Source organism: Hyposmocoma kahamanoa, unplaced genomic scaffold, assembly GCF_003589595.1.
Source record: "Hyposmocoma kahamanoa isolate Upper Pololo Valley unplaced genomic scaffold, ASM358959v1 88, whole genome shotgun sequence".
NCBI lineage: Eukaryota > Metazoa > Arthropoda > Insecta > Lepidoptera > Cosmopterigidae > Hyposmocoma > Hyposmocoma kahamanoa.
The window spans coordinates 6,491,649-6,518,747 of NW_020654466.1; the positions used below are offsets into that span (position 1 = coordinate 6,491,649).

At 35.9% G+C, this 27,099-nt stretch overlaps 1 protein-coding gene across 1 annotated transcript; it reads right to left on the minus strand.

Annotated features, from left to right (window-relative positions):
• Positions 1-170: 170 nt before the first annotated feature.
• Positions 171-27,099, minus strand: LOC113235890 (gustatory and odorant receptor 22-like). The gene is made up of 9 exons (XM_026471812.1): positions 26,992-27,099; positions 25,231-25,369; positions 23,003-23,253; positions 22,123-22,383; positions 21,092-21,219; positions 13,642-13,801; positions 12,439-12,510; positions 11,717-11,806; positions 171-248 (listed from the first exon to the last, which is right to left on the minus strand). The coding sequence occupies exons 1-9, from the start codon at positions 27,097-27,099 to the stop codon at positions 171-173; spliced, it is 1,287 nt and encodes a 428-aa protein (XP_026327597.1).

Consider the following 27,099-nt stretch of genomic DNA (forward strand, 5'->3'; position numbering starts at 1 on the left):
TCAATTTTGACTTTAATTAAAGTTTTAAAATTGAATTGAAAACTGGACGTAATTATTATAAAACAGTCGTAAAAAACTAAAACATGCTGCCCTGAAAAATTTCTGTGAAATTATGTTTTTGCCCTTTCTATAAAACACCGTTTGATACGTTTTCTATACTCGATTATAGATTACGGCGTAATTTCTTTGGGTAGAGATATCTTGAACTGCAGAAGCACGAGTAGGTAGATTGTAATCATACCCACCGCCTGAAAACAAATAACTAGAATGTAACAAAAAAATGTTGTTGTTGTTTCACAAGTTGAACCAATTGTTGAAAGCGTTTCTAAAGAGCAAGATATTGAAAACAAACATGATTAATCAAATACCTGACGTAATATTGTATTGCTTGTAATGATAATTTTTAGCGTACGTTGTTGATTTAATTAATTGATTTTGTCAAAATGGTTTCATAACTTCAAGTTGCATATGTTGGTATGTAGTCGTAGCGCCCCGGTCTAACCGAAGAGTGTGCGATGCGCATCCAACTATGCATCCTATCACTGATTAAGTGAAATCACTGGTAAAGTGAAATCGCTGGTTAAGCGGAAAATTTTAAAATGGTCGCTGGTCAAGTGACTACTAAGATCGTTGCTGGTCAAGTGACGACGAAAATCACTGGTCAAGTGATAATAAATTAAAAAAAAAAACCAGTTTGTGGTTTTCTTGTTAGTACATGATTGTAATTACAAGTCAATAAGAATTGATAATGATTAAAGAAACTTAAAATTAACGGTGTCTCCAATTATTGCAGTACCAAGTTACAATTCAAAACCTTACTCTTTTGTAGTCAGGAGTGACTGAAAGTAGTATCTACTGCGGTGAATATTTTCTCTTTCAGATTGAACTCCCACGGGAGGACGCGTGACACTGTCAGAATGGCCGTGTCGGAGAACATCCAACATTACGTTTGCGAAGGCTGTTTTTTTTTTAAACCTAAAACGTCAAAGTGACAGTTCCATTTTGTTTCTTTTAATTTTAGTTCTTACTCGATTGTACTCGATTGTAAAGATGGCGTGATTGTCGATACTTTTTATTTTATTAGAATGGCAACACTGGCTTGTCTCCGGCCGGAAGTCAGTTTAGCTTCCTTTTTTTAAGTGGACAGTTCGCTAAGGTTAACCGAGCGGCCGCCTTTTTCAAAATTCATTCTGTTTCCGATTGCCGAGGAGTAAAGACATCCAAAGACATCACGCCTATCTGAATATATTTTCAAGTGATTTAGTTTTGCAACACAATAAATTCACATTGATCTACACGCCTGCGTTATTATTTGGAAGAAATTCCTCGTAATGGACGAGCAATCGAGCTTGATAAATGCCGCTTTTGATGACCCGCCGTTATATACGCCATTAAGATCAGAAAAACAAATTTTAATTCCTATGTGTAACAATCGCGTGAAACAAACAACTCAATAGTTACAACTTAAATATGAAATATCTCAAAATAAAATGTATCTTTTTTATATACATGAATCAAATTAATCATATCGACACTTGAAAAGCAAAATGGGATAAGCGACACTTTTGGACATATTGAGTTATATATACAGTTGGAATCAGCTAATGTTTCTGATTCTAACGGTACAATAACTCAATATGACCCAAAAGTGTCGCTTATCCCATTTAGCCTTTCAAGCGTATATATGATAGTTTGTATATATGTATAGTCGAACGGAGTTACTCGGCCGTCGGTATAAAATAGAAACTAGCACAAAAAATACAATTCAGATCGTGTCGATGCCCAAATGTAGAATTTCGATCTGTGATCTGAGACAATTGAGATTACCATGTTAAGTCCGTGAACAAAAAAATGTATAAAAAGGAAATAGGAAAAAGAGAAATATAAAAGTACACAATCAATCAATAAATCAGTCAATATTTTATGACCGATGGTAATGTTATTCGAATACGAGATCTGTCCCAAAAGTATCCGATTTTCGTCCGTTATTCCGCTGGGTCTATTAATCACCCGGTTCGTGGCATTTTTCAAAGTAATCACCATTCGCTTGAACAACACACTGCCGTTATGGAAGTCAGTTTTCCGAATAGCCTTCCGTGCACTCGTCGCATTTTCTTTTAATCGTCTCTGTGCCGTCAAACCGACACCCTTTGAGCAGAATTTTCTCTTTTGGCAAAATATGAGATTATTCAACTTTGTCAACCTCTGTACAGTCCCGATGTAGCCCCAATAAAAATATATTACATGAAAATTCAATAAGTAAACTTAACAGTAATTTTTACTACAGAGTGTTAGAGAATGAAGGTCTTAATTAGACAATTAAAATCAATTTTAAAGTCAAATTAAATATGTGAAATTAAAAAAAAAGACAATAGGACTTAATTTCTTTTACCATTTCGTGATTTTTAGAATTCTTTATCAATGTTTGTAAAAAAAAAATCTAAATTCCACAATATGAACAAGGTAATTTACCTCTCATCTCCATAAATCAAACTATAAACAATAATAATGAGCTAAGTAAATGAAGAATTTCTAATGAATAAGGTATCGTCAAGTTCATTGATTTCCAGAGTATTATAATATAGATGTAATGGCTAGATTTGTATGTTGTTTAGCTGATCCCATAGATTTTGTTTTATTGTATAATATTTACAAGGCGCTTAAACACAAATATAATACTAGACAAAACTTATTACATTTAAATAAAATTCCTCGGGGCCCTAAAAAAATTTCTCGATGGCCATTCCCCTTTTGAATATAGAATGTATATCAAATACTCAGTAGCGTACTGATATTAGTTAGTATAGTTTCTTTCTTTTTTCTTTACTTTTTAAAGCACGTTTAGTAATAAAAATTGTGAATTGTATCTTAATTATGCGGAAGCGGAGAAATTTTACTTCAAAAAAAAAGTAAATTGTACAGCCCGATTACATTACTTAACCTTTAGGTTGAACATGAACAAAGCAAAGGGAGACCCACGTTGCGAAATGATGATACAATAAACGAGCCTCTGACACGAAGCCTCAAAGAGTTTTATTGATCAAAGCAAATATTGTTCGCTATCCAATTTCAACAGGTTTTTAGTATATCATACACGTGGTACAATAAATTTTAAATAATTTTATTTCGCAATATTCCATAAATATTATTATACAAAATTCTAAAATTATAAAGCGCACACACACATTACGTTAAAAAATGAAATAAATTCAAATAAATTAAATCAATAATAACAATAAAATAAAAAACAAAAACTACAAGTCAATTAAATAATAATAAATAAATATAAATATTTAGACAATATCACATATGTTGCTCTGATCTCAAAGTAAGTAGCTAAAGCACTTGTGTTATGCAAATCGGAAACAACGACTCAGGACTTTGAAAGGTTCATCGAAAGAACGCATGATTTCCCAATATTGTCTATTCCTTACTAAAATTAGGAAAGAGATACCGCTATGTAGACTATATAATGCCATCTCTTTCTTTTTTGATGTTCCGATTACCTATCGTAGTATAATGTTTTCGCCAAGGAGCATATAGATGGCGCTGTTATAATTTTTACGAAATAAACATTGCGTATTTTTATTTAACGCAAAATTATTTATGTACTATGAAATAAAAAATAAACAAAATATTGGAGAGATATATGTAAATAAATAAGTTCAATTTAACTTTTAATGATTACAAATCAATATTAAGACAATAAAACTGAAAATAATATTGTTTCCATTGCATCCGTGTAACTCTTTTAAGATTTCAAAATTTGACATAAGAGCAATGTTACTTTAATGTTAAAGTCACGTCATAGTACGAACCATAGATATAGAAAAAAAAGGGAGATAAGGTATGGGGGCGTGGTTCGTGTCGCCTCGATATGGTCAAAATGACCATATCGAGGTGACACGCCTACAAACATCGCCACAGTGACATGGCGATCGTTGTATATACAAGATCTCTCGTAAAACGTGAAAATGCCAAGTTGTAGCGATACACCTTGTAAAAATTGGAGTGAAAACAAAAATATTAAAACCAGTGAGATACTATTCCACCGGCTATTTGCATTTTTAGTTACTATTTCTATTATTATTCAATGTTTTCTTTTTGTCTCCATAGAAATTTCTAGACTCAAATATAGTGATGTTCATTTACGAAAATTGATGTTTATCGACAATAACTTTATATATAATCTAATAATATAATATAATATAATAACTTTACTGAAATGTTTGAATTTATTACTATGATTTTTGTAATTAAAATCCCTAAAATATCGAAGCGAAAAGCATTAACGTTAAATTGATTTCTTTTCTTTTATTATTATTATTATTACTAAACATTTTATTTCGAGTAACTTTAACACAACTCATATTTCCGACAATCGTTTCAATTTCATGTCAATTTGGATGTTGCTGTTGCTTGAAGAAAAATTTATGTGTTTTAGATATTTAAGATATATAAATTCCATTATACTCGTAGATTAAATGTAGAGTATTTTTAATTTGTAAGTTTTTCCAATAAGTTCAAAATAAAAGAAGGATGCTTCCCAGAGCCCTCACGCGCTGGGCCATGATGGAGCCTGGAAATGCCATTCGATTGCCATGTCGGACACTTCGTTGACGATTTTTTTTTTTTAATTGATAAGTAGATTTATTTGCTTGATTACTGATAATGATACATTTTGATAGATTGATGATTGAAATGAGTACACTGCGCGGTGGCTGATCGTGAACTGATTTAAATTACAATATGGCGTAAAGTGCTGATGGAGCGCATTGTCGGTCATAGACCGTACACCATATTTTTTATATTATTCTTATAAACTGACACTGGTCTAAGCCTAGTGGCCGCCATTAAGAAAATAATAATAATTTATATTAATTTAATAATACACCAATACCAGCGTAGATATAGTATGAATTTTTTTTTTTTAAAACAGCCACATGGTTTCCATCTATCCATTAGGTAGGACCACATCACTCGTTGAGTAGCGTCAGTTTAAGGTTAATAAGGTTAACAGTTCACGGAGCGGTTTCCATCCGCACCCGCCGGTGCTACTAGACAGCGGTTTTATATCAATACTCACGACCCTGCAAGTTTGTGCGGGCACGTAGCTGCCGCGGTTGCGGGCACGAAACCGTTGCGATTGCGGAACAGACCGCGAAGTTAGTGGGAGTTAATTGCACTCACCCTGCGTGCGCCTGAACCGACCGCCAAAATGGCGAGCGACGACAGCCGCCAACCGCGCAGGTCATCGCGTCCTGCGCGGTTCTACTAGTACCCGTAACCGCGAACAACCGTCACTACTACAGGCGTAAAACGCGCCGTGAAATGTGCTACTAATTTTACATACTTAACTGTTACATTGTACAGATGCCGCGGTCCCGCGGCAGACGCGGGTGAAAACCGCTCCGTGAGTTCTTAGTGTAACGAAAAATGAGTTTCAGCGCCATCTAACATGTAATAGTTAGCTATTATATACTGGTAGCATTTTTACTAAAACGCCACCTATTGGTGAATGGCTGAACCAGGATGAAAAAAATACTGAAATATTGTAATATAACTCTTATTCAAGTGATTGTAAGTATAATTTTGTTAAATTTTAAAATTGTTTTACGTCGTTTTCACGTTTTAAACCCTACCCAATGAAAATCTTTAAGTTATGGTAGTAGATAATAGAGCGTAAAGTTTGCACACAAGCTAAAAATTGGCGACATCGGCACCCGATCTTACATAGCGTCATTACATATCTCCCCTTTTTTTTATATCTATGGTACGAACTGAATGAATGAATAGTCACAAAGCTGCCAATAAAACATCATAGTCTTAACATTACAATAAGGTTACTTTTAAGGTTACTTTATGGTTACTTTTAAGCGCGTTATGGTACGAAAAGTCAACGTAAGGTTAAAGTAATATTGTTTTAAGAGGTTGTGTACCACAAACACCCAGACCCGAGACAATATAGAAAAGTTAGTTTTTTACACTGACCCGGCCGGGGATCGAACCCGGGACCTCAGAGATGGTGACACCATGAAAACCGGTGTGGAAGCCACACGACGGTGGAGGCCATCAAATAAAACGATCTTGCGTTAAAACTGTTTTTATGATATGAAAGTCATCTTCGTATCATATTGCTGGCATACACACTCCGTCCATATATTTATTTAACTTTGGACATTTATGCATGCCTCCGAAGTTCCGTAATTATTAGACTTAGGCTTAGACTATGGAAACGAAAGGACATGTTATATTGACATATACAAATCAGACGTTATATGTATATGATGCATTTAGACGGTGAAAACATAAACATTTTATTATCTTTGTTTAACTACTGCGTGCCGTCGTAAGCCAAAAGAGATAGCACTGCATTGATTCAAACACGGGAATCGAAAATAAGTAACGTCATCTTAAATGCCAACGGTCCTCATTTTACCATTTTTGGAGTACCCTCTAACATCCGTATCCGGTTGTCAAAGGGAAGTACATCAAATGTCAAAACCAATGTTTGGCCACATCTTTTCGTGAATTATTCGCATGAATTGTAATGAAATGTACAAAAATATTGACAGTGAGAACAGTTAAGTATTGATAAAATGCGTCGCTGCAGAATTAAGGGGTGCGGCAGTAGAAAAAGCGGAAATCAACCGAATGTTACATTGCACTTGTGTTATTTTTCTGCCTATAAATCATACAATAGCCGAAATATCTCATGTAGACTTATTAGATTGCCTGTTACTTCAGATGGCCTATTTGTTAGTATATTTTGATGATTGTTGTTAACGATTATTTTGAGATAGTGTTGTTCTTGTAAGCAGACATATTATAGATAATCTGTTATTGAAACAATTCACTACGAGGTTTTTATTATTTCATTATTATTATTTTTAAAATTTACCTACAAATAAAAAAGAGAAAGAAAGAATGATTGGAAATTATAGAACTGCCGAACATAAACATTGGATCAAATACCATCTTTGTTTGTTCGCTCCATTCAAATTTAAATAGAATTTTGAATGTAACTAGATCACATGATAATGCAATTCCATCGTTACATTTATTGGCAAATAACTTTATATTTAATTTTGACTAAAATGGCTCATTAGTTGCCTAGTAATAATAGCCTAGTATTAATCATACTTTGATTACAGTAAACTACACAATTTTGCAAACATAAAACACAGAAACAACAGTTTCAACATTCAAGCCATATATTTGCATGTCGATATTGACTTATCTATGATTATGGTACAACACTAAATCCGCCATTTGTGGTGAACATTTTTGGTTTAAGTAGGGACGTTTATTCCGTAGATATGGCAGCTCCTTTCCTTTATTTTTTTTCCATCCTGTAAGCTTTCTCCTTCTGGCCTCTTTTATTTTTTAATTTTAAGTAAGCTACGTGCTCTTTAGCTCCGATATTTATCGAGCCAACAGATTATGTATCGAAGATTATTCAAGTTGATGAATTTTGGTACCTGTCTAATATAATGAAATGAAATAAATTACAAATAATTATAATAAATTTCTATTGTTTATTATAACGAATAGTCGGATTCTTCTCCATGTGAACGAGAATCAAATCATTTGAATCCTCATTAACATTAATTATTAATTCTTGAGTACGCAAATTGTCAAAGGTAACATCATGATCCCGATCAGACAATATCTCTTTTTTTTACCGCTCACATTCACGATTTAAACTCCTACATAAATAAAATTGATTGCTATAAAACAATCGAATCGGAAATGCATTAGGACATCACTAATTGATTAGAATTCGAGCTGTCAAAAATTAAATAAATGGTTGGATATAGTATGTAATGCTGCCATCTTGGCGAAAGGATTTGCCAATCGGTTTCTCCCCGATTGTTGCCCAGGGTGTGCCAGAGGTGCTGCAAAGGAATGCTACGTCGTGCGGGAAGGCTCCTTTCGTGCACGAAAGTCATAGAAATAACACTTAACTCCATGAAACAAATTATGTGTATGTGAGATTTTATAGATCTCCTCCGAAAACATAAAACGTTATCCAGTAATTTCATTCGTAGAATCTTTAAACCTCCCTCCTGAAAAGTTGTCGTTTGGTAGGCCTTGTTACACTTAGGATGCGACGTGTAGTTTAGTTTCTATAGTAGAAGTAGAGCTCCTTGTGAAATACTGCCACCTTACTTATTTCTGCCGCCAAGCAGTAATGGTGGTAGTGAAATTACAGGCACATGGGACTTGTCAACTTACGTCTTAGGGTGACGGGCGCAGTGGCAGTGCCCCTCAGATCTTTGCGATTTAAAGCTCTGAGTGGCACTGCAACTGTTATGGACAGGCGTGTAGCTTACCACCAGGCGCACGAGTTATTCGTCCCGTCACTTGATACTATAAAAAAATAAAAAGTTTTCGAATAAGCACATGCTTTAATAATGCTGGAAAACGTAATGAAACCAGTAGAAAAGGTCTCATACATCTTGTTAAGAACCTTGAATAAAACTTCTATTTTTCACTCTTGTTTTATTGCTGCTGACCGACCAGGCGTGTCTCGGCCGTCCTTATCACATCTCTTCGAAGACGTATTCATTCCCCGACCCATATTGAGTAGTTTAGTGGATTAGGGCCTAAACTCTCTTTCTAAAAGAGCCCCGTGAATAGCATTACGTATTTGGGTCGCTGGTAATAAATTTAACTAATGCTAATATAAGCTGGGGTCAAATCCAGCGGTTGCAATATAGTTTTCCGCCACATTTTTCTCTGTATAATCGTATTTTCTATAGATGGAATGATTATTATGTACCCTATTATTATTTAATTTGTTAAGATTTTAGGTTTAAACGCACTACAGTTTATTAATTAATTCTTGAATCAATAATACCAAATTAAAACCATGACCGAGCAGTTACAACTTAATAAAAGAAATATATTTATGTACTTTGTTCCAGTACCGTCTACTAACATTGGCCATTTTTCTCCAATTTAATGTAGCATGAGAACTTTCAATAATGTTGATAATGACGAAGTTGACATCTTTCACGACTCATTATACAAGTTCAAACAGAATGTCACAACTGCTTTAAGTCTTAAGGGTTTTGTTTCTATCTTGGATAGTAGTTCCCGTTTTCTTTTTTTTTTAGATTTTTTTATATTCTGTTTTCTTTTTAAAATAAAGATTTTGATCTTGCGTATTTGCTGTATACCCCTGCAATGGTACAATATACTGCATAAAAATTTACATGGTAAATCAATTTCTCTATGTATGTGCCGATGGTGTATCTAAATAAAAAATAAAATTAATATGAAGTAAGTCACAAAGAAACCTCAAATTATTTTGTATATTTATTATTGAATATCATATTATTTTTACTACCGTGATATTCATTATATTTCTTGTGAAAATACTCCACTGGTTTGTTATTATTTTTCACACAAAAATCGAAGAACACAAACAAAAATTCAACCGATTTGTGGCCAAAAAAGTTGATATAAATTTCATGTATTTTTTATCTATTTATTTATAATACAATTACATATATTAAACTGTATTTTAATAAACTTAAAATAAGTTTTTCCAAATACCGGTAATTCATCTAAGTGCTTTCAACAATTATAATAAAGAATGTTATGTGAATGAATGTTATAATTATTAATAACAAAGATCGAACACTGAAAAAAATGACCTTACAAACTTTTCTATGTGCTTGTTGCGAGTTTTATGGTTTTTTTAATGTTTTAAAAGACTTTTTATCGAAGGATTTTTTTCTAATTAAAGTTTAATGAATAAGGTTAGGTTCATTTTGATTTTTAAAGTGTTATAATACCTCTATACATTATACACTCCCAGACACATAATTTAATTAATTTAAGCCACCTTGCATTTTTATCCATAAAGGGCTGGAATATAAAAATATTATTGGCACCGTACAAAATTTTTCTCCGGTTTTCTAAATTCAAATTTTCAATAAGGACTTAAGGAAATGACGTTCAATTTTCCAGTTTCAAAGTTGCGTATCAGTTCTTGATCATTGTTTAAGGTAAGGGCATTCAATATTGAAAATGCAAGGTGACTCGAATTATGTGTCCGGGAGTATATATCAAATACTCAGTGGAGTGGGCTAGGTTCCTACTGATAGTAGTTAGTGCGGTTTCTTTTTTTACTTATTTAGCATTGACTTACAATTATATGGACGTCGGGTCCGCGCTAAAAAGTGTCCGCACTTGTAAGGCGCTAAAATCGTATACAGAGCGCGACACTCCGCTTTAGTCTTCATTTGTTTTACGGACAGCGCGATACTGCGATGACATTACAATTTAAATTTCGAATAGGTTGACTTGGGACATTTTTTTCGTAGTTTTTGTATTAGACCCGTCGTCCATTTATTTGTAAGTCAATGTTATTTAGTGATAACAACATCTAAAAAGTTTGAATTTTGTGTAATTTATTTAAAAAAAGAATATCACGACGGAATCGGAAGCAAAAATATTTTGAGTAAAAAAAAGAAAATCGTACAGCTCGATTTTCCACCCTCTAAGGCCCGATTACATTATTTAACCTTCAGAGACCCACATCGCGATGTGATGATACAAAAAACGAACTTCTGGCAAGAAGACTCAAAGAGTTTTAATGATCAAAGCAAATATTATTGTTAATATAGGGATCGAAAACAAAGACAAATTCCTTCGATATGACAGGACTCGAACGTGTGTCTGTATGCCAATCTAGGGCAACTGCACAACCAACTGAAACAGCAGTTCTGTGAGTCAGCAGATCTTACGAATTTCTTTATTCGTTTGTTACAGATCTTTGTATTTTGTTTTTTAACGGCCTTTTTTGCCGTAGGGCCAGCGCCACCTGTGTGAAATCTATGAAAGTTTTTCTTCACACAACCAGTGACCGTTGCAGGGCAGTTTAATTATGTGTGATAAACCTCCCCGTGACAACTTATTTATTTCAGTTGATTTATCAACCAAGTTTGTTTGTTTGGATTGTTTATTATTCTTAAACATTTTAAAGAACAATGACAACGATATAAAATTGCATATATTAGCTATATACACGATTTCGTATCCTATGGCTATCTATATCTTTGTCATTTGATCATCGTCGCAAAATGTCGGGTTTTTGTAGTTTCTGTTTTTACAAATTTTACGTTATATTACTTATTATTTACGTAATTCTAATTACTCTCATGTGAACTATATTGAAAATGTTTTCCTGAACTTTATCCGATAATTTATACTATATATGAATTTCTTTGTTTTTATTATTACTTTTCACCTCGTTTATCGCGCTCAATTTTTACGTTGATAAAACTGTCAAAATGTTTTAAAATCAGCTATGACCTTGCAGCCATGTTTGACACTGTGTTAATCTTTTGCAGGCACTCGTCATGTGAGCTATTTAAAATGCCTGTTTATCACTCGAATTTGAGAGCTAAATGTAGATGTAATAGCATTATCGAAGCGGCATACTACGGAGGCTGGTACTTTTACAGCTATCTGATATTGACAAGGACGGTTGCCCGGTTGACATACAGACACAGGTTCGAATCCTGTCAGATCGAACGATTTTTTTTCGGTCTTTGTTACAATAAACTAGTGGAGTAATTTCACAAAAAAATAATATCATGGAAGTAAAATATCATAATATTCATTACAATCAATATCACAAAGCAAATATTGTTTACTATCCAATTTCACCGGTTTGTTTTAACAATTTAATTAATCTTACCGATGTAAGAAGCTCTCTATTGATGTCGGCGTATCCCTTAAGGCTGACGACGGCTGGGTTCATCTCGATTGCCTGGATGAAATGGTCTATCTGCGGATTATACGCTCCATTCAATACATTTTAATTGGCATGGGGATGTTGAATGGTATTAACCGACTTCTTAAATTTAAATATTGTTTGATTTACGCAGAATTTACAACTGCTGTTAAAGCAAAGTACGACATACGAGTAACAGGTCGCGCGTTTTTCGGAGAATTCTCCGCAGTGAAAGAATTCGCCAGGAAAGTACTGCCACCTTAGCTATTTCTGCCGCCGAGCAGTAATGTCAGCATCACTGTTTTGGTTTTGAAGGGTAAGGGTGCTAATGAAATTACAGGCACGTGGGATTTGTCAACTTATGTCTCAGGGTGACGGGCGCAGTGGCAGTGCCCCTCAGATCTTAGCGATTTAAAGCTCTGAGTGCCACTGCAATGATATGAACAGGCGTGTAGCTTACCATTAGGCCAAAGACCAAAAAAAATGTTTATGCTTTAAACAATGGACGTAATGTTTGCTCATTATGCTATATACATTTTATTACAGAAATTCGCTACCATTTCCTTCCATGGCTATTTAAATTGTACCTAAGTAGTTATTGTAACAATTAAAAAAAATAGAGTCCGCAATATTTCGATACATATGTGTGGACTTAAAAAAGGAATTTAAATTAATTGTGATTGTACCTCTTTCTGTGTAGGTCTATCGACAGCTAGAACGTCTATTGATAATAGTGTGTCTTGAACTCCGGCCGCTACCTAGAAAAAAATATTTTCATGAACACAACATACAATACAATACAATGCAACTACGGCGTAGTAACTAAGCATCTACTACGCCGTAACTCGACTCTACACGTGTAGAGTAAAGCAAGTACGTACCTAATCAGATTTCAATTGATTTTATAGTTTTGTTTGATAAAATTATTGAAAGTCACATTATACAATATGTCGATTTGCATTTTCACCATATTTACAGAGGTCATTGCATATCCGAAACTGAACCCAAATCGCTAAAAAAAAAAACAAAAATCGAAAAAAAAACCCTAAATTCTTATTTTTATTTAATTGCGGTTAACATCGATTCGCAATCACCTAATCCGCTTAATCCAAAGGTCATTGACTTGTACGGTACGTGCTACCAAAACGGCGCAGCCGGAGGAACCGCGAAAGTATTGCTATCTCATATTCACCAGAACCTGTATTACCATCAAGTGCAAGTGCATTCTTATGATATTATGTGAAACGTTTCGTTCGCGGAGGAAATTACGAGTGTCGAAACTTGCCTGCAAAAATCGTCTCTGCTTTTAAAGTTGTGAAGTCAAATTTGTGCTAAGAAGTTGAAACGAAACTCACGTGCAAATCTCTGCAAAGCCACCAGTTGTGGAGCTAGGTACTTCTAGCAATACTTCATGTAACCTAAAGTTGGTAAGTACCAAATACTTAAAAAACCAAAACATTAACCAGTCAACTTTTCTAATTAATGTAAATAATTAATAAATTATAAGAATACTAATAAATAATCATAATTTAGAAAATAGGTAAATAAGCTATCGAGAAAGATTACGTATCGCTTGGTGAAGCGGGTGGCGGGGTCACTGCCCTCGCGCGGTGCATATAATTTAAGATGACAATTATGCAACACTTTAATAGTACAAAAACTGTAATAGTAAAAATATTGAACAGAATATTTTTTGAATATGTTTATATGATTTAGCATGATTTCTATTATTAATGTCTTAAATATGGTGAGATTGCAAATCAACACACTGTATATCTAAGGGTCTAGAAAAGAAAATTCATGTATCAAATACGCATCAGAGAAACAGAGATTTTACAAGCGAAAAGTACAACCAAATATACTTAATATAACATTCAAATTTGTTACACCTTGAGCGTAGATTGATGCGAGCAGTCGACAAAAATAAAAAGCAATGTAGAACAGTAGGCTGTATCCACGAAAAGCCCCATCTCCTTAAAGCTGAACCCGAACCCGTGGTCCACTATCTCCGAGAGTCCACCGTAAATTGCGATCGTTATGTTGACGAACCTGGTAAAGATGAAAACATACTAAACTATTGCATCAACTCATAATTATCTAAAACTATATTAGGAATATTTTTTCCTGTAAGAGAACTAAACTCAAACAATCTTTATTTCATACGTAAGCAAATTACACTTAAAAGCGTACATACATACATAAACTCACGCCATAGTCCCACAGGAGGGGTAGGCAGAGACGTCGGAACGCCACTTTACTGCATTAATTCTACTTTCATGCTTCTTCTGCCATACCCAATTCTCACTACCAAACATCACTGTGGGAACCAGCAAAGCATTGTGTATGGACATGTGTGCTTTTTTGGATAAGATGTTGCTCCTTATTAGACCATTTACGGCTCCATTTACTCCATTTCCCTTTCGTACCCCTCTTTCAAGGTCCTCATCAAACTTTCCATCTTTTGTAAACACACTACCCAGATACACAAATTCATTCACTTGATCAATATTCATACCTTGTATTTTGTATCTATCACGTTCTCATTTCTTTCAAAAACTATCACTTTCGTCTTCTCTGCATTAATCTTCATACCTTTCTTTCTAAATGACTCATTCATAATATCTAGCATTTTTTGCAACCCTCTCTCCAACGGCGCAAGGATCGCTTGATTGTCAACGTATACGAGGCATTTGATGCTGGACTTGCCCATTTTCACTCCATAATCACTCTCACGCAGCTCCAGCATGAATGCAGTTGTCCATAAACAAATCTCTCCCTCCCCACCCGATCAGGGCCTTAGTGGTATAAGACGGATGTGGCGATGCAGGTTAGCAGATTGGGATGAAATGCACCATTTCTTTGCGTCATATCCTTGGCAGGTTTGCTTTTCTTCAGAAGACTCGTCGAGCTGTGCTGATGCTGTAGTCGAGGTCTTGCGTTTGGGTATGGAGTATTACATACCATACTCCGATGTACCCAATGGACCCCAAACTCGTCCATGGTTTAACGCTCACTGTAGTCGTGCTGAAGCACAAAAGCAGTCCGCGTACCAAGCATGGGCAGATGCTCGACTGCGCAAAGCTCCGAGTACTCGGAATCTGAAGAAAGCTTTTAATATAGCCGCCAAGAAGTGCAAAAGCGTGTTACGTGCCAAGTTCGACCACGTGCGCCGCATAGGGGCCAAGCTTGCCTCTTATCCAGCAGGTAGCAAATCCTTTAGGTCCGCGGCCAAAGCGGTCCAAAGTAACTTTTGTCACCCATCTTTGCCACCTCTGCTGAGGCCGGATGGCACGCTGGCTCATACTGCAGAAGAGAAGGCGAATCTCTTTGTCTCACTCTTTGCAATAAGTTCGCGTCTGGATGCCGCAGGGAACGTACCACCTACCTTACCTCAGGCTGGCTGCGCTATGGCGCCAGTTCGCAAAAGCCAAAAAGATGTACTTAGAACTCAGCGGAATCTTGACGTGAATAAAGCTAGCCGGCCAGATGGAATTCCAGCGGTAGTCCTACGTAACTGTGCGCCTGAGTTGTCTCCTGTTCTTACACGCCTGTATCGCTATCTCACTTGATACTGGTGTAGTTCCCAGGTCGTGGAAGCTTGCAAACGTGCAACTTGTGCCCAAAAAGGGAAGCAGAGCTGACCTTGTCAACTATAGACTATCTCAGGCACTTCTATACTCTGCAAGACTATGGAACGTGTACTCAACAACCGTCTCCTGTCATACCTTGAAGACAATGACCTCCTCAGCGATCGCCAGTATGGATTCCGACGAGGGCGATCTACCGGGGATCTTCTTGTGTATGTCTGTCACATATGGAGCGAGGCTATAGAAAAGCAAGGCGAAGCACTTGCAGTGTCTTTGGACATTTCTAAAGCCTTTGACAGAGTCTGGCACGCAAGCCTTTTAAGCAAGCTTCCATGTTATGGGCCTCCCACTGTTAGAGCCCATGGTTAGCCGTTTAGATTTGACGCTCAAGGCAGTCTCCGATTGGGGCGATGCCAATCTTGTCAAATTTAACGCTACCAAAAGCAGGCGTGTCTATTCTCCACTAAACGGAGTCCCTTTGAGCTGACTCCGACTTTTCGTGATATATCCATACCAATAGCCGACCGTCTCCAGCTACTTGGAATGGACCTGTCGTCCAATGTGAACTTCGGCAGATACGTTGAATCCATGGCCAAAAATGCAGCCAGGAAGCTTGGCATCCTTTCCAGGGTGAGGCGTTACTTCACATCGGGACAGTTGCTGCAGCTGTATCAAGCACAAGTCCGGTCATGTATGGAGTACTGTTGCCACCTTTGGGATGGCTCTGCTACATATCAACTGGCCACCTTGGATTCAATTGACAGCGTGCCAAGAGCCTTATAGGTGACTCTGAATTAGTAGAGGCGAAGCTGCAGAGCCTTGAACACCGCCATAAAGTTGCCTGCGTATCGGTATCTTACAGGATATATCACGGAGAGTGTGCGATGGAATTACACGATTTAATTCCGCCTTCCCCTTTCCATCATCGGGGGACTAGGCGTAGGCTTGACTTCCACCCCTATGTTGTGGATATTCCAAAGATTCGCACGAAGCATTACGCTTCCACATTTATATGGCGAACGGCTATGGAGTGGAATTCCCTGCCTGCAGACTTGTTCCCTGAACGTTATAACTTGGACCTTTTCAAGGCGAGAGTGAATAGGCATTATCTAGGTGTGCATGCTCCATCGTCGACCTCATTGTCCCTTTCCATCAGGTGAGATGGAGGTCAAATGCACACTTACATTAGAATAAAAAGAAAATAAAAAAAAAATTAAGAGCTAAGGTGACCTTTGGAGATGCCAAACCAATCAGAAAATGCGCCGTCAACTCTGACACACGCACTGGGTTCCTCATACAGTAATTTCAGTGCGTGTATCAAATGGCTCCCCACTCCATATTAGGACAACACCCTTCACAGTATATCCCTCTCCACTCGGTCATAAGCCTTCTCCAGATCCACAAATGCGCAAAACACTTTCTTCTCTTTACCAGAAACTTCTCCGTAATGAGAAGGAGAAGACTTAGTCCGTACATCCCATTCCCTTCCTTCTCTTTCACAACTCTCTCTATCAAAATCTTTGCATACAATTTGCCCACAATGCTAAGAAAAAAGCTTGAAATCATCATATTGATAAACGATACTGCTCGTTCATAAGGCAGATTCCCCTGAGAAGAATGAGCAAGAAACTCTAGGGGTTGCTTTTTATAAAGTTGCTGTTTAAACAGGTACCACGCATTTTTGTCATCCAAGTACGCAGAAGCTGTATTAAGTTTTTCTTTCACTATAGTTTTAAGTATCGTAAACGGCCAGTTCTGAACATCAACTGGAATCTTATTGTAAAAGCATTGCCCCTTAAATGAATTCCTTACTTTGTGAAGACGACTATCAAGAACAACTAGTTTATTTTTATTCCTCGTATTAATATTATGTCTAATACTATTTTTCTTGAAAAAATTACTATTCTTCTTAACATAAACTACATTTTCATAAATGTACTGCGACGTCAGTATAAGAACATTAATTTCTTTAAACTTATCTCTCAAAGAAACTCTGGGGCCCAAGTTGTAAATACATACAACAAAACTGTCTAGGGATCGAGCATTTGTAATTTAAATTTGAAAATGAAATTGACCAAAAAAAATTCATTAGTGTTAAAAAAAATTATAAAACCTGATTTTCAGTAACTATCAAAAACGTGCTTGATCCCTAGGCAGTTTTGATGTGTGTAGATTTTCAAGCTAACTAAGCTTAAGTAACTGGAAACTAGTGTCTAATTGAAGCGCTTTCTTGTCGTCATCCATTCAAATTTCACAATCTACGAACGGGATCACTCGATCGTTCCTCAAAACATTCCTCACGTTTGAAACTAGCATAAAAATGTGATTCTGGAGGTTGTGACGAAATCCACATTTAAAATTTCGATCTGTAACCTGAAATGTATAACCATTTCGTGGCCACAATTCGGTTGTCCCATTACTCGATCAGTCTTCACCAGGCCTCGCAAATATCCTACCCAACACCAGTATACGTCCATTATCCGATGTCTTATGTCCTGAACTTTAGTTCGTCTTCGAATTTCTTCGGTCTAAAAAAAATCGATCGAAAAAATTTGTATTAAATTTGAATTACATCCATTTGCTAAGTTTTATAGAAATCGGTTAACGGTAAATGGGTGAAATCCAATAAACTGGTTTCATCCTCTAGAGGTGGAATCTTCAAATTTGATTGGGACCACTATTGAGCTACCCCCTTTCAAACAAAATAAAATCATCGAAATCGGTTCACAAATATCGAAGTAATCACGTACCATACACACAAAAAAATGCGATTGAATTGAGAACCTCCTCTGTTTTTGAAGTCGGTTAAAAAAAGAAAAACTGATGCGCATCGACATAATTCACATTCCATAATATTACATCAAGTTGTTTGACAATTCAAAATCTATTGTTCTAGATCTATAGTCACCAAATAAGAGGCCAAATATGACAGCTAACGAAGGCGATAGTATGTAACTTTGAATGCGATCAACGAAGCAATAAACAAACAATTATTAGCAGAATTGAGTTTTTAAAAAATACATAATTTTTATTAAAACATTACATAATATGACAAAATATATTTGATGTACTATTTTCGCACGAATTCCAAAATAAAATGCAATTTTGAGTTACTCCGAAACGTCCTGAAAAAAAATTGTTTGAGGACGTAACTGTTTCGTCCTCAAACAATTTTTTTTTAAATAATAGTGTTTTAAGCAATTAATCACCGAATTTCACCGAGTCACTTCGATTTCTCGGAAAAAATATTGACTTATTAAATATTAAAACAAATATGTACGAAAATTGGTGTTATTTTTTTTTTAGATTATTTCTATGACCACACCTATTCCAAATAAATTGGTAATTTATCAAATTTAAAAGAGCCTCATAGCCAGATTTGTATTTTCTTTTTGAATTGAAAATTTATGAAATACATACTTATTTACACTAAATTCTCGTAATAAACCATTTATGAATATCTATAAAATCGAAATTAAAAGAAATGGATACAATTCATCGGAATGTGGGACAATTTTAAGAAAATAAGAGGAATTGCTACAGAAATGCATGGAATTCTGCAAATTAATTGCTTTTAACAGTATTGCACGATTTGGCCTTTTAGGCCCCCTAAACAACAATGATCCGAAAAATAATCTAAACAATCACAAAGTCTTAAAATTTTGAATCGATTTCTCGTGAAAATTGTATAAAGTGATTACCGATATGATTAGTCCACATCCCTATTCGCGTCACGATGACAAGTGTCAAATTGGCCTCTTATTTGGTGACGACTATAGCAAAAAATGTACTTGAACTAAACTATATACGCTTCTAACTTTCGCGTTGCATTATACTGACGATACAAAACGGCGACACGCGCAATGAAGAAATTTCTAAATGTAAACGAAACCGAAACGTCGGGATAATAGGGTAGGTGTATTATCCCAACATTTCGGGATAATAGGTTGAACTGAAACTCTTTATTCTGTTACCTGTTATAAGTTAGAAAGCGAATATTTGGTTGAGAAGATTACTTCCAATAAACAATGGCAAAATTGTTAAACGCCCAATGTACAATGTAAAATGTAATAAATATATAATAATATGCTTCAGGCCCAAGTACGCATGCCCTCAGTTTTGTACGAAAAATGCATCCATAATTTTTTATGTATTTTTCTAGATACCCTGGTATATAGAATATACAGCGTTAAATTTGAATGCGATATTTTCATTATAATGTACATTTGGTGTTTACGTGATCATATAAATAATAATATCTGGGTCTGAATCACTTCTCACATTACATATATTTTGATGTACACTGGGCCTTACGAGGTTAAAGGTAATTGAGATTATGTTTTGATAATTAGCGTCAGCTATATTCTGAACTAGCTTTGAAACGAGAGAAGGCCGCCCTCGGGGCTTTTTCTGTTTTGTCGGCAACACGATAATAAGAAAGCTCGAATTCAAATGTTTCCCATACTAATTCATTTTGCTTGGTCGAGCGGCTTTATTTCAGAATTTATTTTTTACAAGCGAAATTAAAGCCAATTGAAAAATGTATATCGTATACTATATATGTTCTATTTAGTTCAGTTGATATTAAAAAAATCATTGGTATATGTAAATGTACCTATTGAATACAGCGGTTTTCTTGTAAATTTTTTAGATTGATTTGAAATTACAGGCATATGGGACTTGTCAACTTATGTCTTAGGGTGACGGGCGCATTGACAGTGGCCCTCGGAGCTTTGCCATTTAAAGCTCTGAGTGGCACAGTAACTGTTATGGACAGGCGTGTAGCTTACCATCAGGCGCACGACTTGTTTGTCCCGTCACTTGATGTTAAAAAAAAAGATCTAGTTTATACGTAGTACAACGTAGCATCACCGCTCAGTAGGGCTAGCACAATAGCAGACATAAAGCGTGAGATCTCTATGCGAGAATAGCCGTATCTCGCGCTTTTTACGGCAAGTCGCGCCCTTATGTGGGCATCGTTCCTAAAAGGCTCAAAACGTTAATTTGTTTTAAAAAATAAATATAAAAAATAGTTTCATTTCCAATGTGTGACAATCACGAAATCCTAAGAACTCGATACCTATATTTGTTATTATCAACTTAGTATAATATACAACTTCTTGGCCAGAAATAAATGATTAATGATTTCAGAGTTATGAATATATCGAGTAGAAATAAAAATAGCGACAACCGAACAGTGACCAAAAAGTGGATACATATTCGTCCCGCAGCCTGTGTAAGGTCAGACTCAATTAACAATATTGGTTTATTCGTAATTGTATTTAAATAAATATTTTAACAGCCACCTGGTCAGATGTTTCTATCCAGAGTGGCCGCCGGTGCTCCCTTCCTGAATGCCCAGCTATTGAAAGACTTATCATAATGTGTCGGTGTCAAGTGACGCTTTAGAAATTCCTAACAGATTGAACGGAGCGAGAGACCGACCATTCTGCAATAGGAATGTCCTCATTCCTAATTAGTTGATGGGTAGACAACTTCGACATCGTCAAAGTCACAGGCCGTCTAGAGCAAGTTCGTGACACACCATGTACAGTCGGACAATAAATGAACATTATGATGATATCATCCTTTCAAAACCGAGCGGTCAAGGGCTGTTTTTCAGCAACTGATTTCTTTGTGACGTCTTTGAGCCGCATGATCAAAGTACTGTAATTCTATTGGTTGCAATTCCACAGCTCGTCACCGCTTCTGTGCAATGAGCCTTATAATAGAGTATATTGTTGACACTCACATAAACAGGCAGTAAGTGGAGTAAGTTCTGGCATACGCGTTTCCTAGGAGTTGCAGTTGTTCGGAGAGGTTCAGCCAAAGGAAGCGGTACCGCGATATCACACTGGCAGTGCAGTTTTCGTCAACGTCCTGAATTATTTTCAAACTAAGTATAATCAGCGTCAAAATAATTGGTGCGTTCAAAAATATCCGAAAATTTTATAAAGTTAACTTTGTCTCTAAGAGCTTAAGGCGCTTAAGAGCTTGTGAGTGCAGCTTAAAATCATTGAGAAAATATTGATATTTACATTTACTACATTATTACATTATTTGTATATAAACACCCATTAGGAAATGAAACTATTTTTCCGGATTTAACCGTGACCATGAGACCTGTAAAGGACCCGAAACGTCGGTTTGTTTGAAAAATCAAATAAACGCGGTTTAAATCCAGAAAAATAGTTTCATTTCCTATGTGTAATAATCTCGAAAACCTAAGAACACCGATTACTTCGAAAAAATCGATTTAAATTTTTAAGGAACAGTCACACATTATTTTAATAACAGTAGAGTTCCTCGTGAAAGAGTTCGTTCAGGGTAGTACCGCCACTTTACCTCTTTCTGCCGCCAAGCAGTAATGTTAGCATTCCTGTGTTCCGATTTGGAAGGGTAAGGGTGCTGGTGAAATTACAGGCACATGGGACTTGTCAACTTATGTCTCAAGGTGACGGGCGCAGTGGCAGTGCCCTTCAGATGTTTGCTCTGAGTGGCACTGAACAGGCGTGTAGCTTACCATCAGGCGCACTAGTTGTTCGTCCCGTCACTTGATATTATAAAAAAACACAACAACAAATCTACGTCCCAAAATCTTTAATCGTTTATATATATGTATATAGTATAAATGTACATAATTATTTATATAATTATAAAAATATACATAATTAATTATAGTAATTTGTTGTGTAGAATTTCAAGCAAACCTTCAATAGCGTAGCTATAACGAACGAGAAGGACCTATAATTAATTATACAATAGTTATAACTTAAATCTTACCTTACGAAAACAATCCGAGAGGCTCTGTGAGGCAATCTTAATGGCTTTACAATTAATGTACCAAAGTGCGCAGTTCATATTAATCATGGTAATAATATGAAAATACGCCATCGTATGCTTCAGCAAAAAACCGTCTAACAGAGCACAGAGGCTCATAAGGAAGCCGACCGCCAGGAGGAGGCAGCCCACACTTATAATAACTATGGAGATCTTTAGATTTGGGAACTGCAGATTCTTGCCTGTTACTCGGTAGTATCTGACCTGGGAATTGAATGAAGATTAATTAATAAACTAACATCATGCACAAATTTTATCTTTATACTGTTGATTATTTAATTATTACGTATTTTTATTTTTTTTGTATCAAAACTGTCTTATACTCAATACGATATGTAGTTCCGTGTCCTTGCAAATCCACCTCTCTATTTATGTTGTAATGTTGTTTTATATATATATGTATATTCATTTCTGCCCAAAATCGTGGTCGAAAACCATTATACGCGTGAAATAATACGGAAGTTGGTATAATCCCATAATTATTAGGATTTCGATGAAAGAAATTTTTCTTAGACGGAAAAGAGGCAACTCCACACAATACCCACCACGTAATCCTGTGGATTCTCACTTACTACTAGGGATGCATTACAGTTCGACTTTTATGAAAATCGATTCAAGTGTATACGATCTAACTACTTTTTAATCGATTAATTTCAATGTTATTTTCAAGTGAATCGATTCAATAAAAAGGTAAAAGGTTAAAACATGTGAGCAAGAAATAAACATTTTATAATAATATCATTACATTTAAAAAAAAAACACGATTTACAAATATTAAGTTGTATTAGTTGTATCAAATTCAGAATTATTCAGCATTACTTACTTGGAATTTTCCCCAATTTGTCTTATAAATGGCAACCTGACTAGCGACACCCCAACCCACGAAAGGTATCCAGAAATGAGGGATGAGGAATACAATGAACAGGATCGCGTAGATGTAGTCGTCGAACTTGCGGATCGAACTAAAGATCAAAATTCTTTCGTAGCCGACCATTAAGACGACAATTGTAGCTAATATATAGAAGCATATTGCGTAGATTGTTGCACTTGATGTCCAGCTGAATGTTATTGCACCTAAGTGACAAGAAAATAATAATAAATAGTCGTTGTTGATTCAGCAAGTGTCCAATACCAATGCTGATAATATAATCGGAACTTTTGAACCATTCACTTTTGACGAAATCTCTTATAAATGGAAACCTAGTGCTGATCTCGGTTGTACAGGATGGAGAGCATATCAAACTTGACACTTAAGATTTTAATCCAACTCTATGCCGCTTACGATAAGAACGGTCCAAAGTACAAAGTGTCAAGCTTGATGTGCTCTTGACTGTACATTTATTTGTCTTTTTAACACCAGTTTTTATTGTGTTTTTAATGATATTGAATTATTTTTTTGTGAAATTATACAAACATACAAAGGTCGAATAATTCACTTCAATCCGGTTGCTTTCGAATCAACGTCTCGTAGTAAATTGTGCCAGACGCTAAACTAAGCCACGAAACGAACCAAACGGACCTCACGAATTGATCTTTGTTTTGGTTTTTTCACCGATTTTTTGCCGTTTGCTATCTGTGAGAAATCTATGAAAGTTTTTCTTCATTCAGCGCCTTCATCCAGTACCTTTACCGCTAGCAGGCGCAGGATGATTGAAGCAGGATGTTTCACCACTATGCTATTCAATTATTTTTTGTGAAATTACTCCGTTAGTTTGTTATAATTATTGAACAAGGATCGAACAATTTACAGGTAGCTATAAAGGTATCTATCTAACTGGGTGACGAAATATCATAGATTACTCATAGATGGCGCTACGGCCAAAAAGTCGTTGAAAAACCAAATACAAAGATACGATGCAAGCACATAGAAAAATTCGTGAGGTCCGCTAGTTCGTTCCGTGGTTTAGTTGGTATAGCGTCTGGCACGGTATGCTACATGACGTCTGTTCGAATCCGGCCGGATCGAAGGAATTTTTTCTGAGTGTTCGATCTTTGTATTAATAATTATAAAGATCGAACACTTAGAAAAAAATCACTTGAATCCAGCTGGATTCAAACCAACGTCTCCTAACAAACCATTCCAGATGCTATACCAACTAAATCACGGAACTGTTTTTATTGATTACAATTTATTTTGGTCAAAAGTAATAATGTGCCATATGACCACAATAATAATCTGGTCTCAAACCAGGAAACATCCTTATGAATACCAAAGTAACGAAATTAACTTCAGGGGCAATAGCCGGAATACCCAAAGCGGAACCAGGACCAATCGAGTCTGGGACTTCGTCAAGTAGTGGTTACTGTGCTGACCTCTGGGCTACCGAGGTCGATAAGAAAAGAAACGGTTATGTAGCCTATAGAATTCATGCACGAAACTAATGTTTCGAAGTTGAAGCGAAAGTTGCAACGTCTTTATCGCTCTAATTGTATGAACATATAGCTTTTTCTGACCGCCTGAAGTCGATTCGTCGCTGAGATTCCCTTACACGAATATTTCATTCTGTACTGTATTTACAGCTGATATAAATTGCGTAGCCATGTAGAGAAACATTTGTGCAATTAGTAAAACGCGTTACATTTCAATGTTCCTAGCATAATTATGTCACTTAATGTTAAGATATCATACACATATCTTGACTCAATAAAGACCTTAATTACTTATTTGTTATTATGAAAGAAAAACTCCCAGAATATATCGCACGTTAGAATCACTACCGTCACTAAACGAATAAGTCAACTTTCGTGTCATTTCCATTAAATAGGAAATGAAACATTTTTTTTTGCGAATCTAAATCGCGTATATTAGTTTTTTCAAACAAACTAACATTACGAGCCCTTTACGGGTCCCATGATCACGTCTCCCAAAAGCCCCGAAATGTTGATTTGTTTGAAAAAACAAGTAAACGCTATTTAGATCCAAAAAGGAATTGTTTCATTTCCTAATGTAACGTGTAAGTACAAAAACTTAAGAACTCGATATTTCCATTGAAATACATACTACACAGTATTGGCTTCAACTATGCGATGTAATGGTAGGGTGGTACACACCTGGTCGCGAACGTGTAATTGGCATGACCGCCAACGCACGAAAAAGAACCAGCAACAACTTGTGGTCGCGATAGAACTGATCATGGATCTCGCAGACGTCGCCATCCTGCGAATCCAGCTGGTCGCGCTGCTCTTGTTCCTGTATCACACAAAGTTTAATCAACACTTACCTACACTTGTAACTTAAGTTATTCGACATTCCATTCGACAAAATTATTTTTAAATATATATGGCGTAATAACACCTATGAGTGGTTAGTGTAGATTAACTGGCTGCTGAAAATCGTCAACCCATTTTCACGTCTCCTCTCAGGTGAGGGTTTAGGCCAGGGTTCCTTAACCTCTCCTCTCTCAAAATGTCAAAGAGCCCACGGACCCTTTCAGAAAAGACAAGAAAGTAGGTTTAGCTTTTACTACCTTAATTGTTTGCGATAAAATTTTACTTAATTCCGTATGTGAATAGTTAGTGTGACGGTTGTGTTCCATTATGTTAAAAAAAAACAAAAAACAGGTAGGCTCGCCACGGACTCCTGGTGTTCATTAAACACACAGAAAAATTCATGAGGTCCGCTGGTTCGTTCCGTGGTTTAGTTGGTATAGCGTCTGGCACGGTTTACTAGAAGACGTCAGTTCGAAACCGGCCGGATCGAAGGAATTTGTTCAGAGTGTTCAATCTTTGTATTAATAATTACAACAAAGTAGTGGAGTAAGTACACACGTAAAAAATAATTGAATATCAATTCAATGAAAAATTTAAGCCATTAGACTTTCATTTTAAAATTCTCTTAAACCCTGTTCTTGAAAAGCGTGGTGTTCACTGTGCCAAAGCAGTTCCTAAAAGTAATTTCTGTTATATAATGATTATTTAAATTGGGTATACTTAATGAATTATGTTTTTAATTGCGATCCTTTATTTACATTGTTAATTAGCTTTGCTTTCAAATTTAAAATGGAATGAAAACAATGCGAGCGCGCCCGAGTCCGAGTCCGTTCACTGAGATACTTTAGATACTGATGCAATGTGTTGAAACAACTTGATATCTTAAATAGATCACTAGGTTCCGTTTTGTAGGAAGTTTGGTTAAGATTCATTATATTGTACCTACTTAAGTTTTGTTAATTTACTTTTATTTGCAACATGAACGAATAAAGACACTAGCTAAGACTGTTCCTGTTTTACTATATACGTCGCTAACCAGATGTCATCCCAACTACCTTACTGGACTAACCACCTAGTATGAGACTGGTATTATTTACTTCTACGGGGTGCAAAGAGAGGATTTATATAAAATCATAAAAAAACAAATCCGCCACGGAAACTGCAGCCGTTATTATATTATCCGCCAAATCACTATATCGCACATTGAAAACAACACCTTCACTTTTTATAATTTAAACTTAATTTAATAAACTTTAATGGTCAATTCTCAAAAGTTACGATAGGATAAGTTGCTATATAAGTATTTTAGCAGAAGTGCTACTTGTGAAAGAGCAAGTACTGCCAACTTACCTATATCTGCCGCCAAGCAGTAATTTTCACACTACCGCGTTCTGATTTTGAACGAAAAAGGTTGAAGTTAGGTACAGGCACACGGGAGCTATCAACTTATGTCTTAGGGTAACAGGCGTAGTGGCGGTGTCCCTAAAGCTCTAAGTGCACTACAATTGCTATGGACACGCGCATCCCTTTCCACCAGGCGCACGACTTGTTCTTCGCGTCATAAAAAAAAGTAGTACATTAGAATTTCCAAAACTCACTTACATAATCTTTTTGCGACTTTTCGTAGATAGAATTCTTACGTTGAATTTGATTCATATCATATATTAAGGTGTTGCCGATTCTTTCATCGAAAAGATGATCTGCGATCAT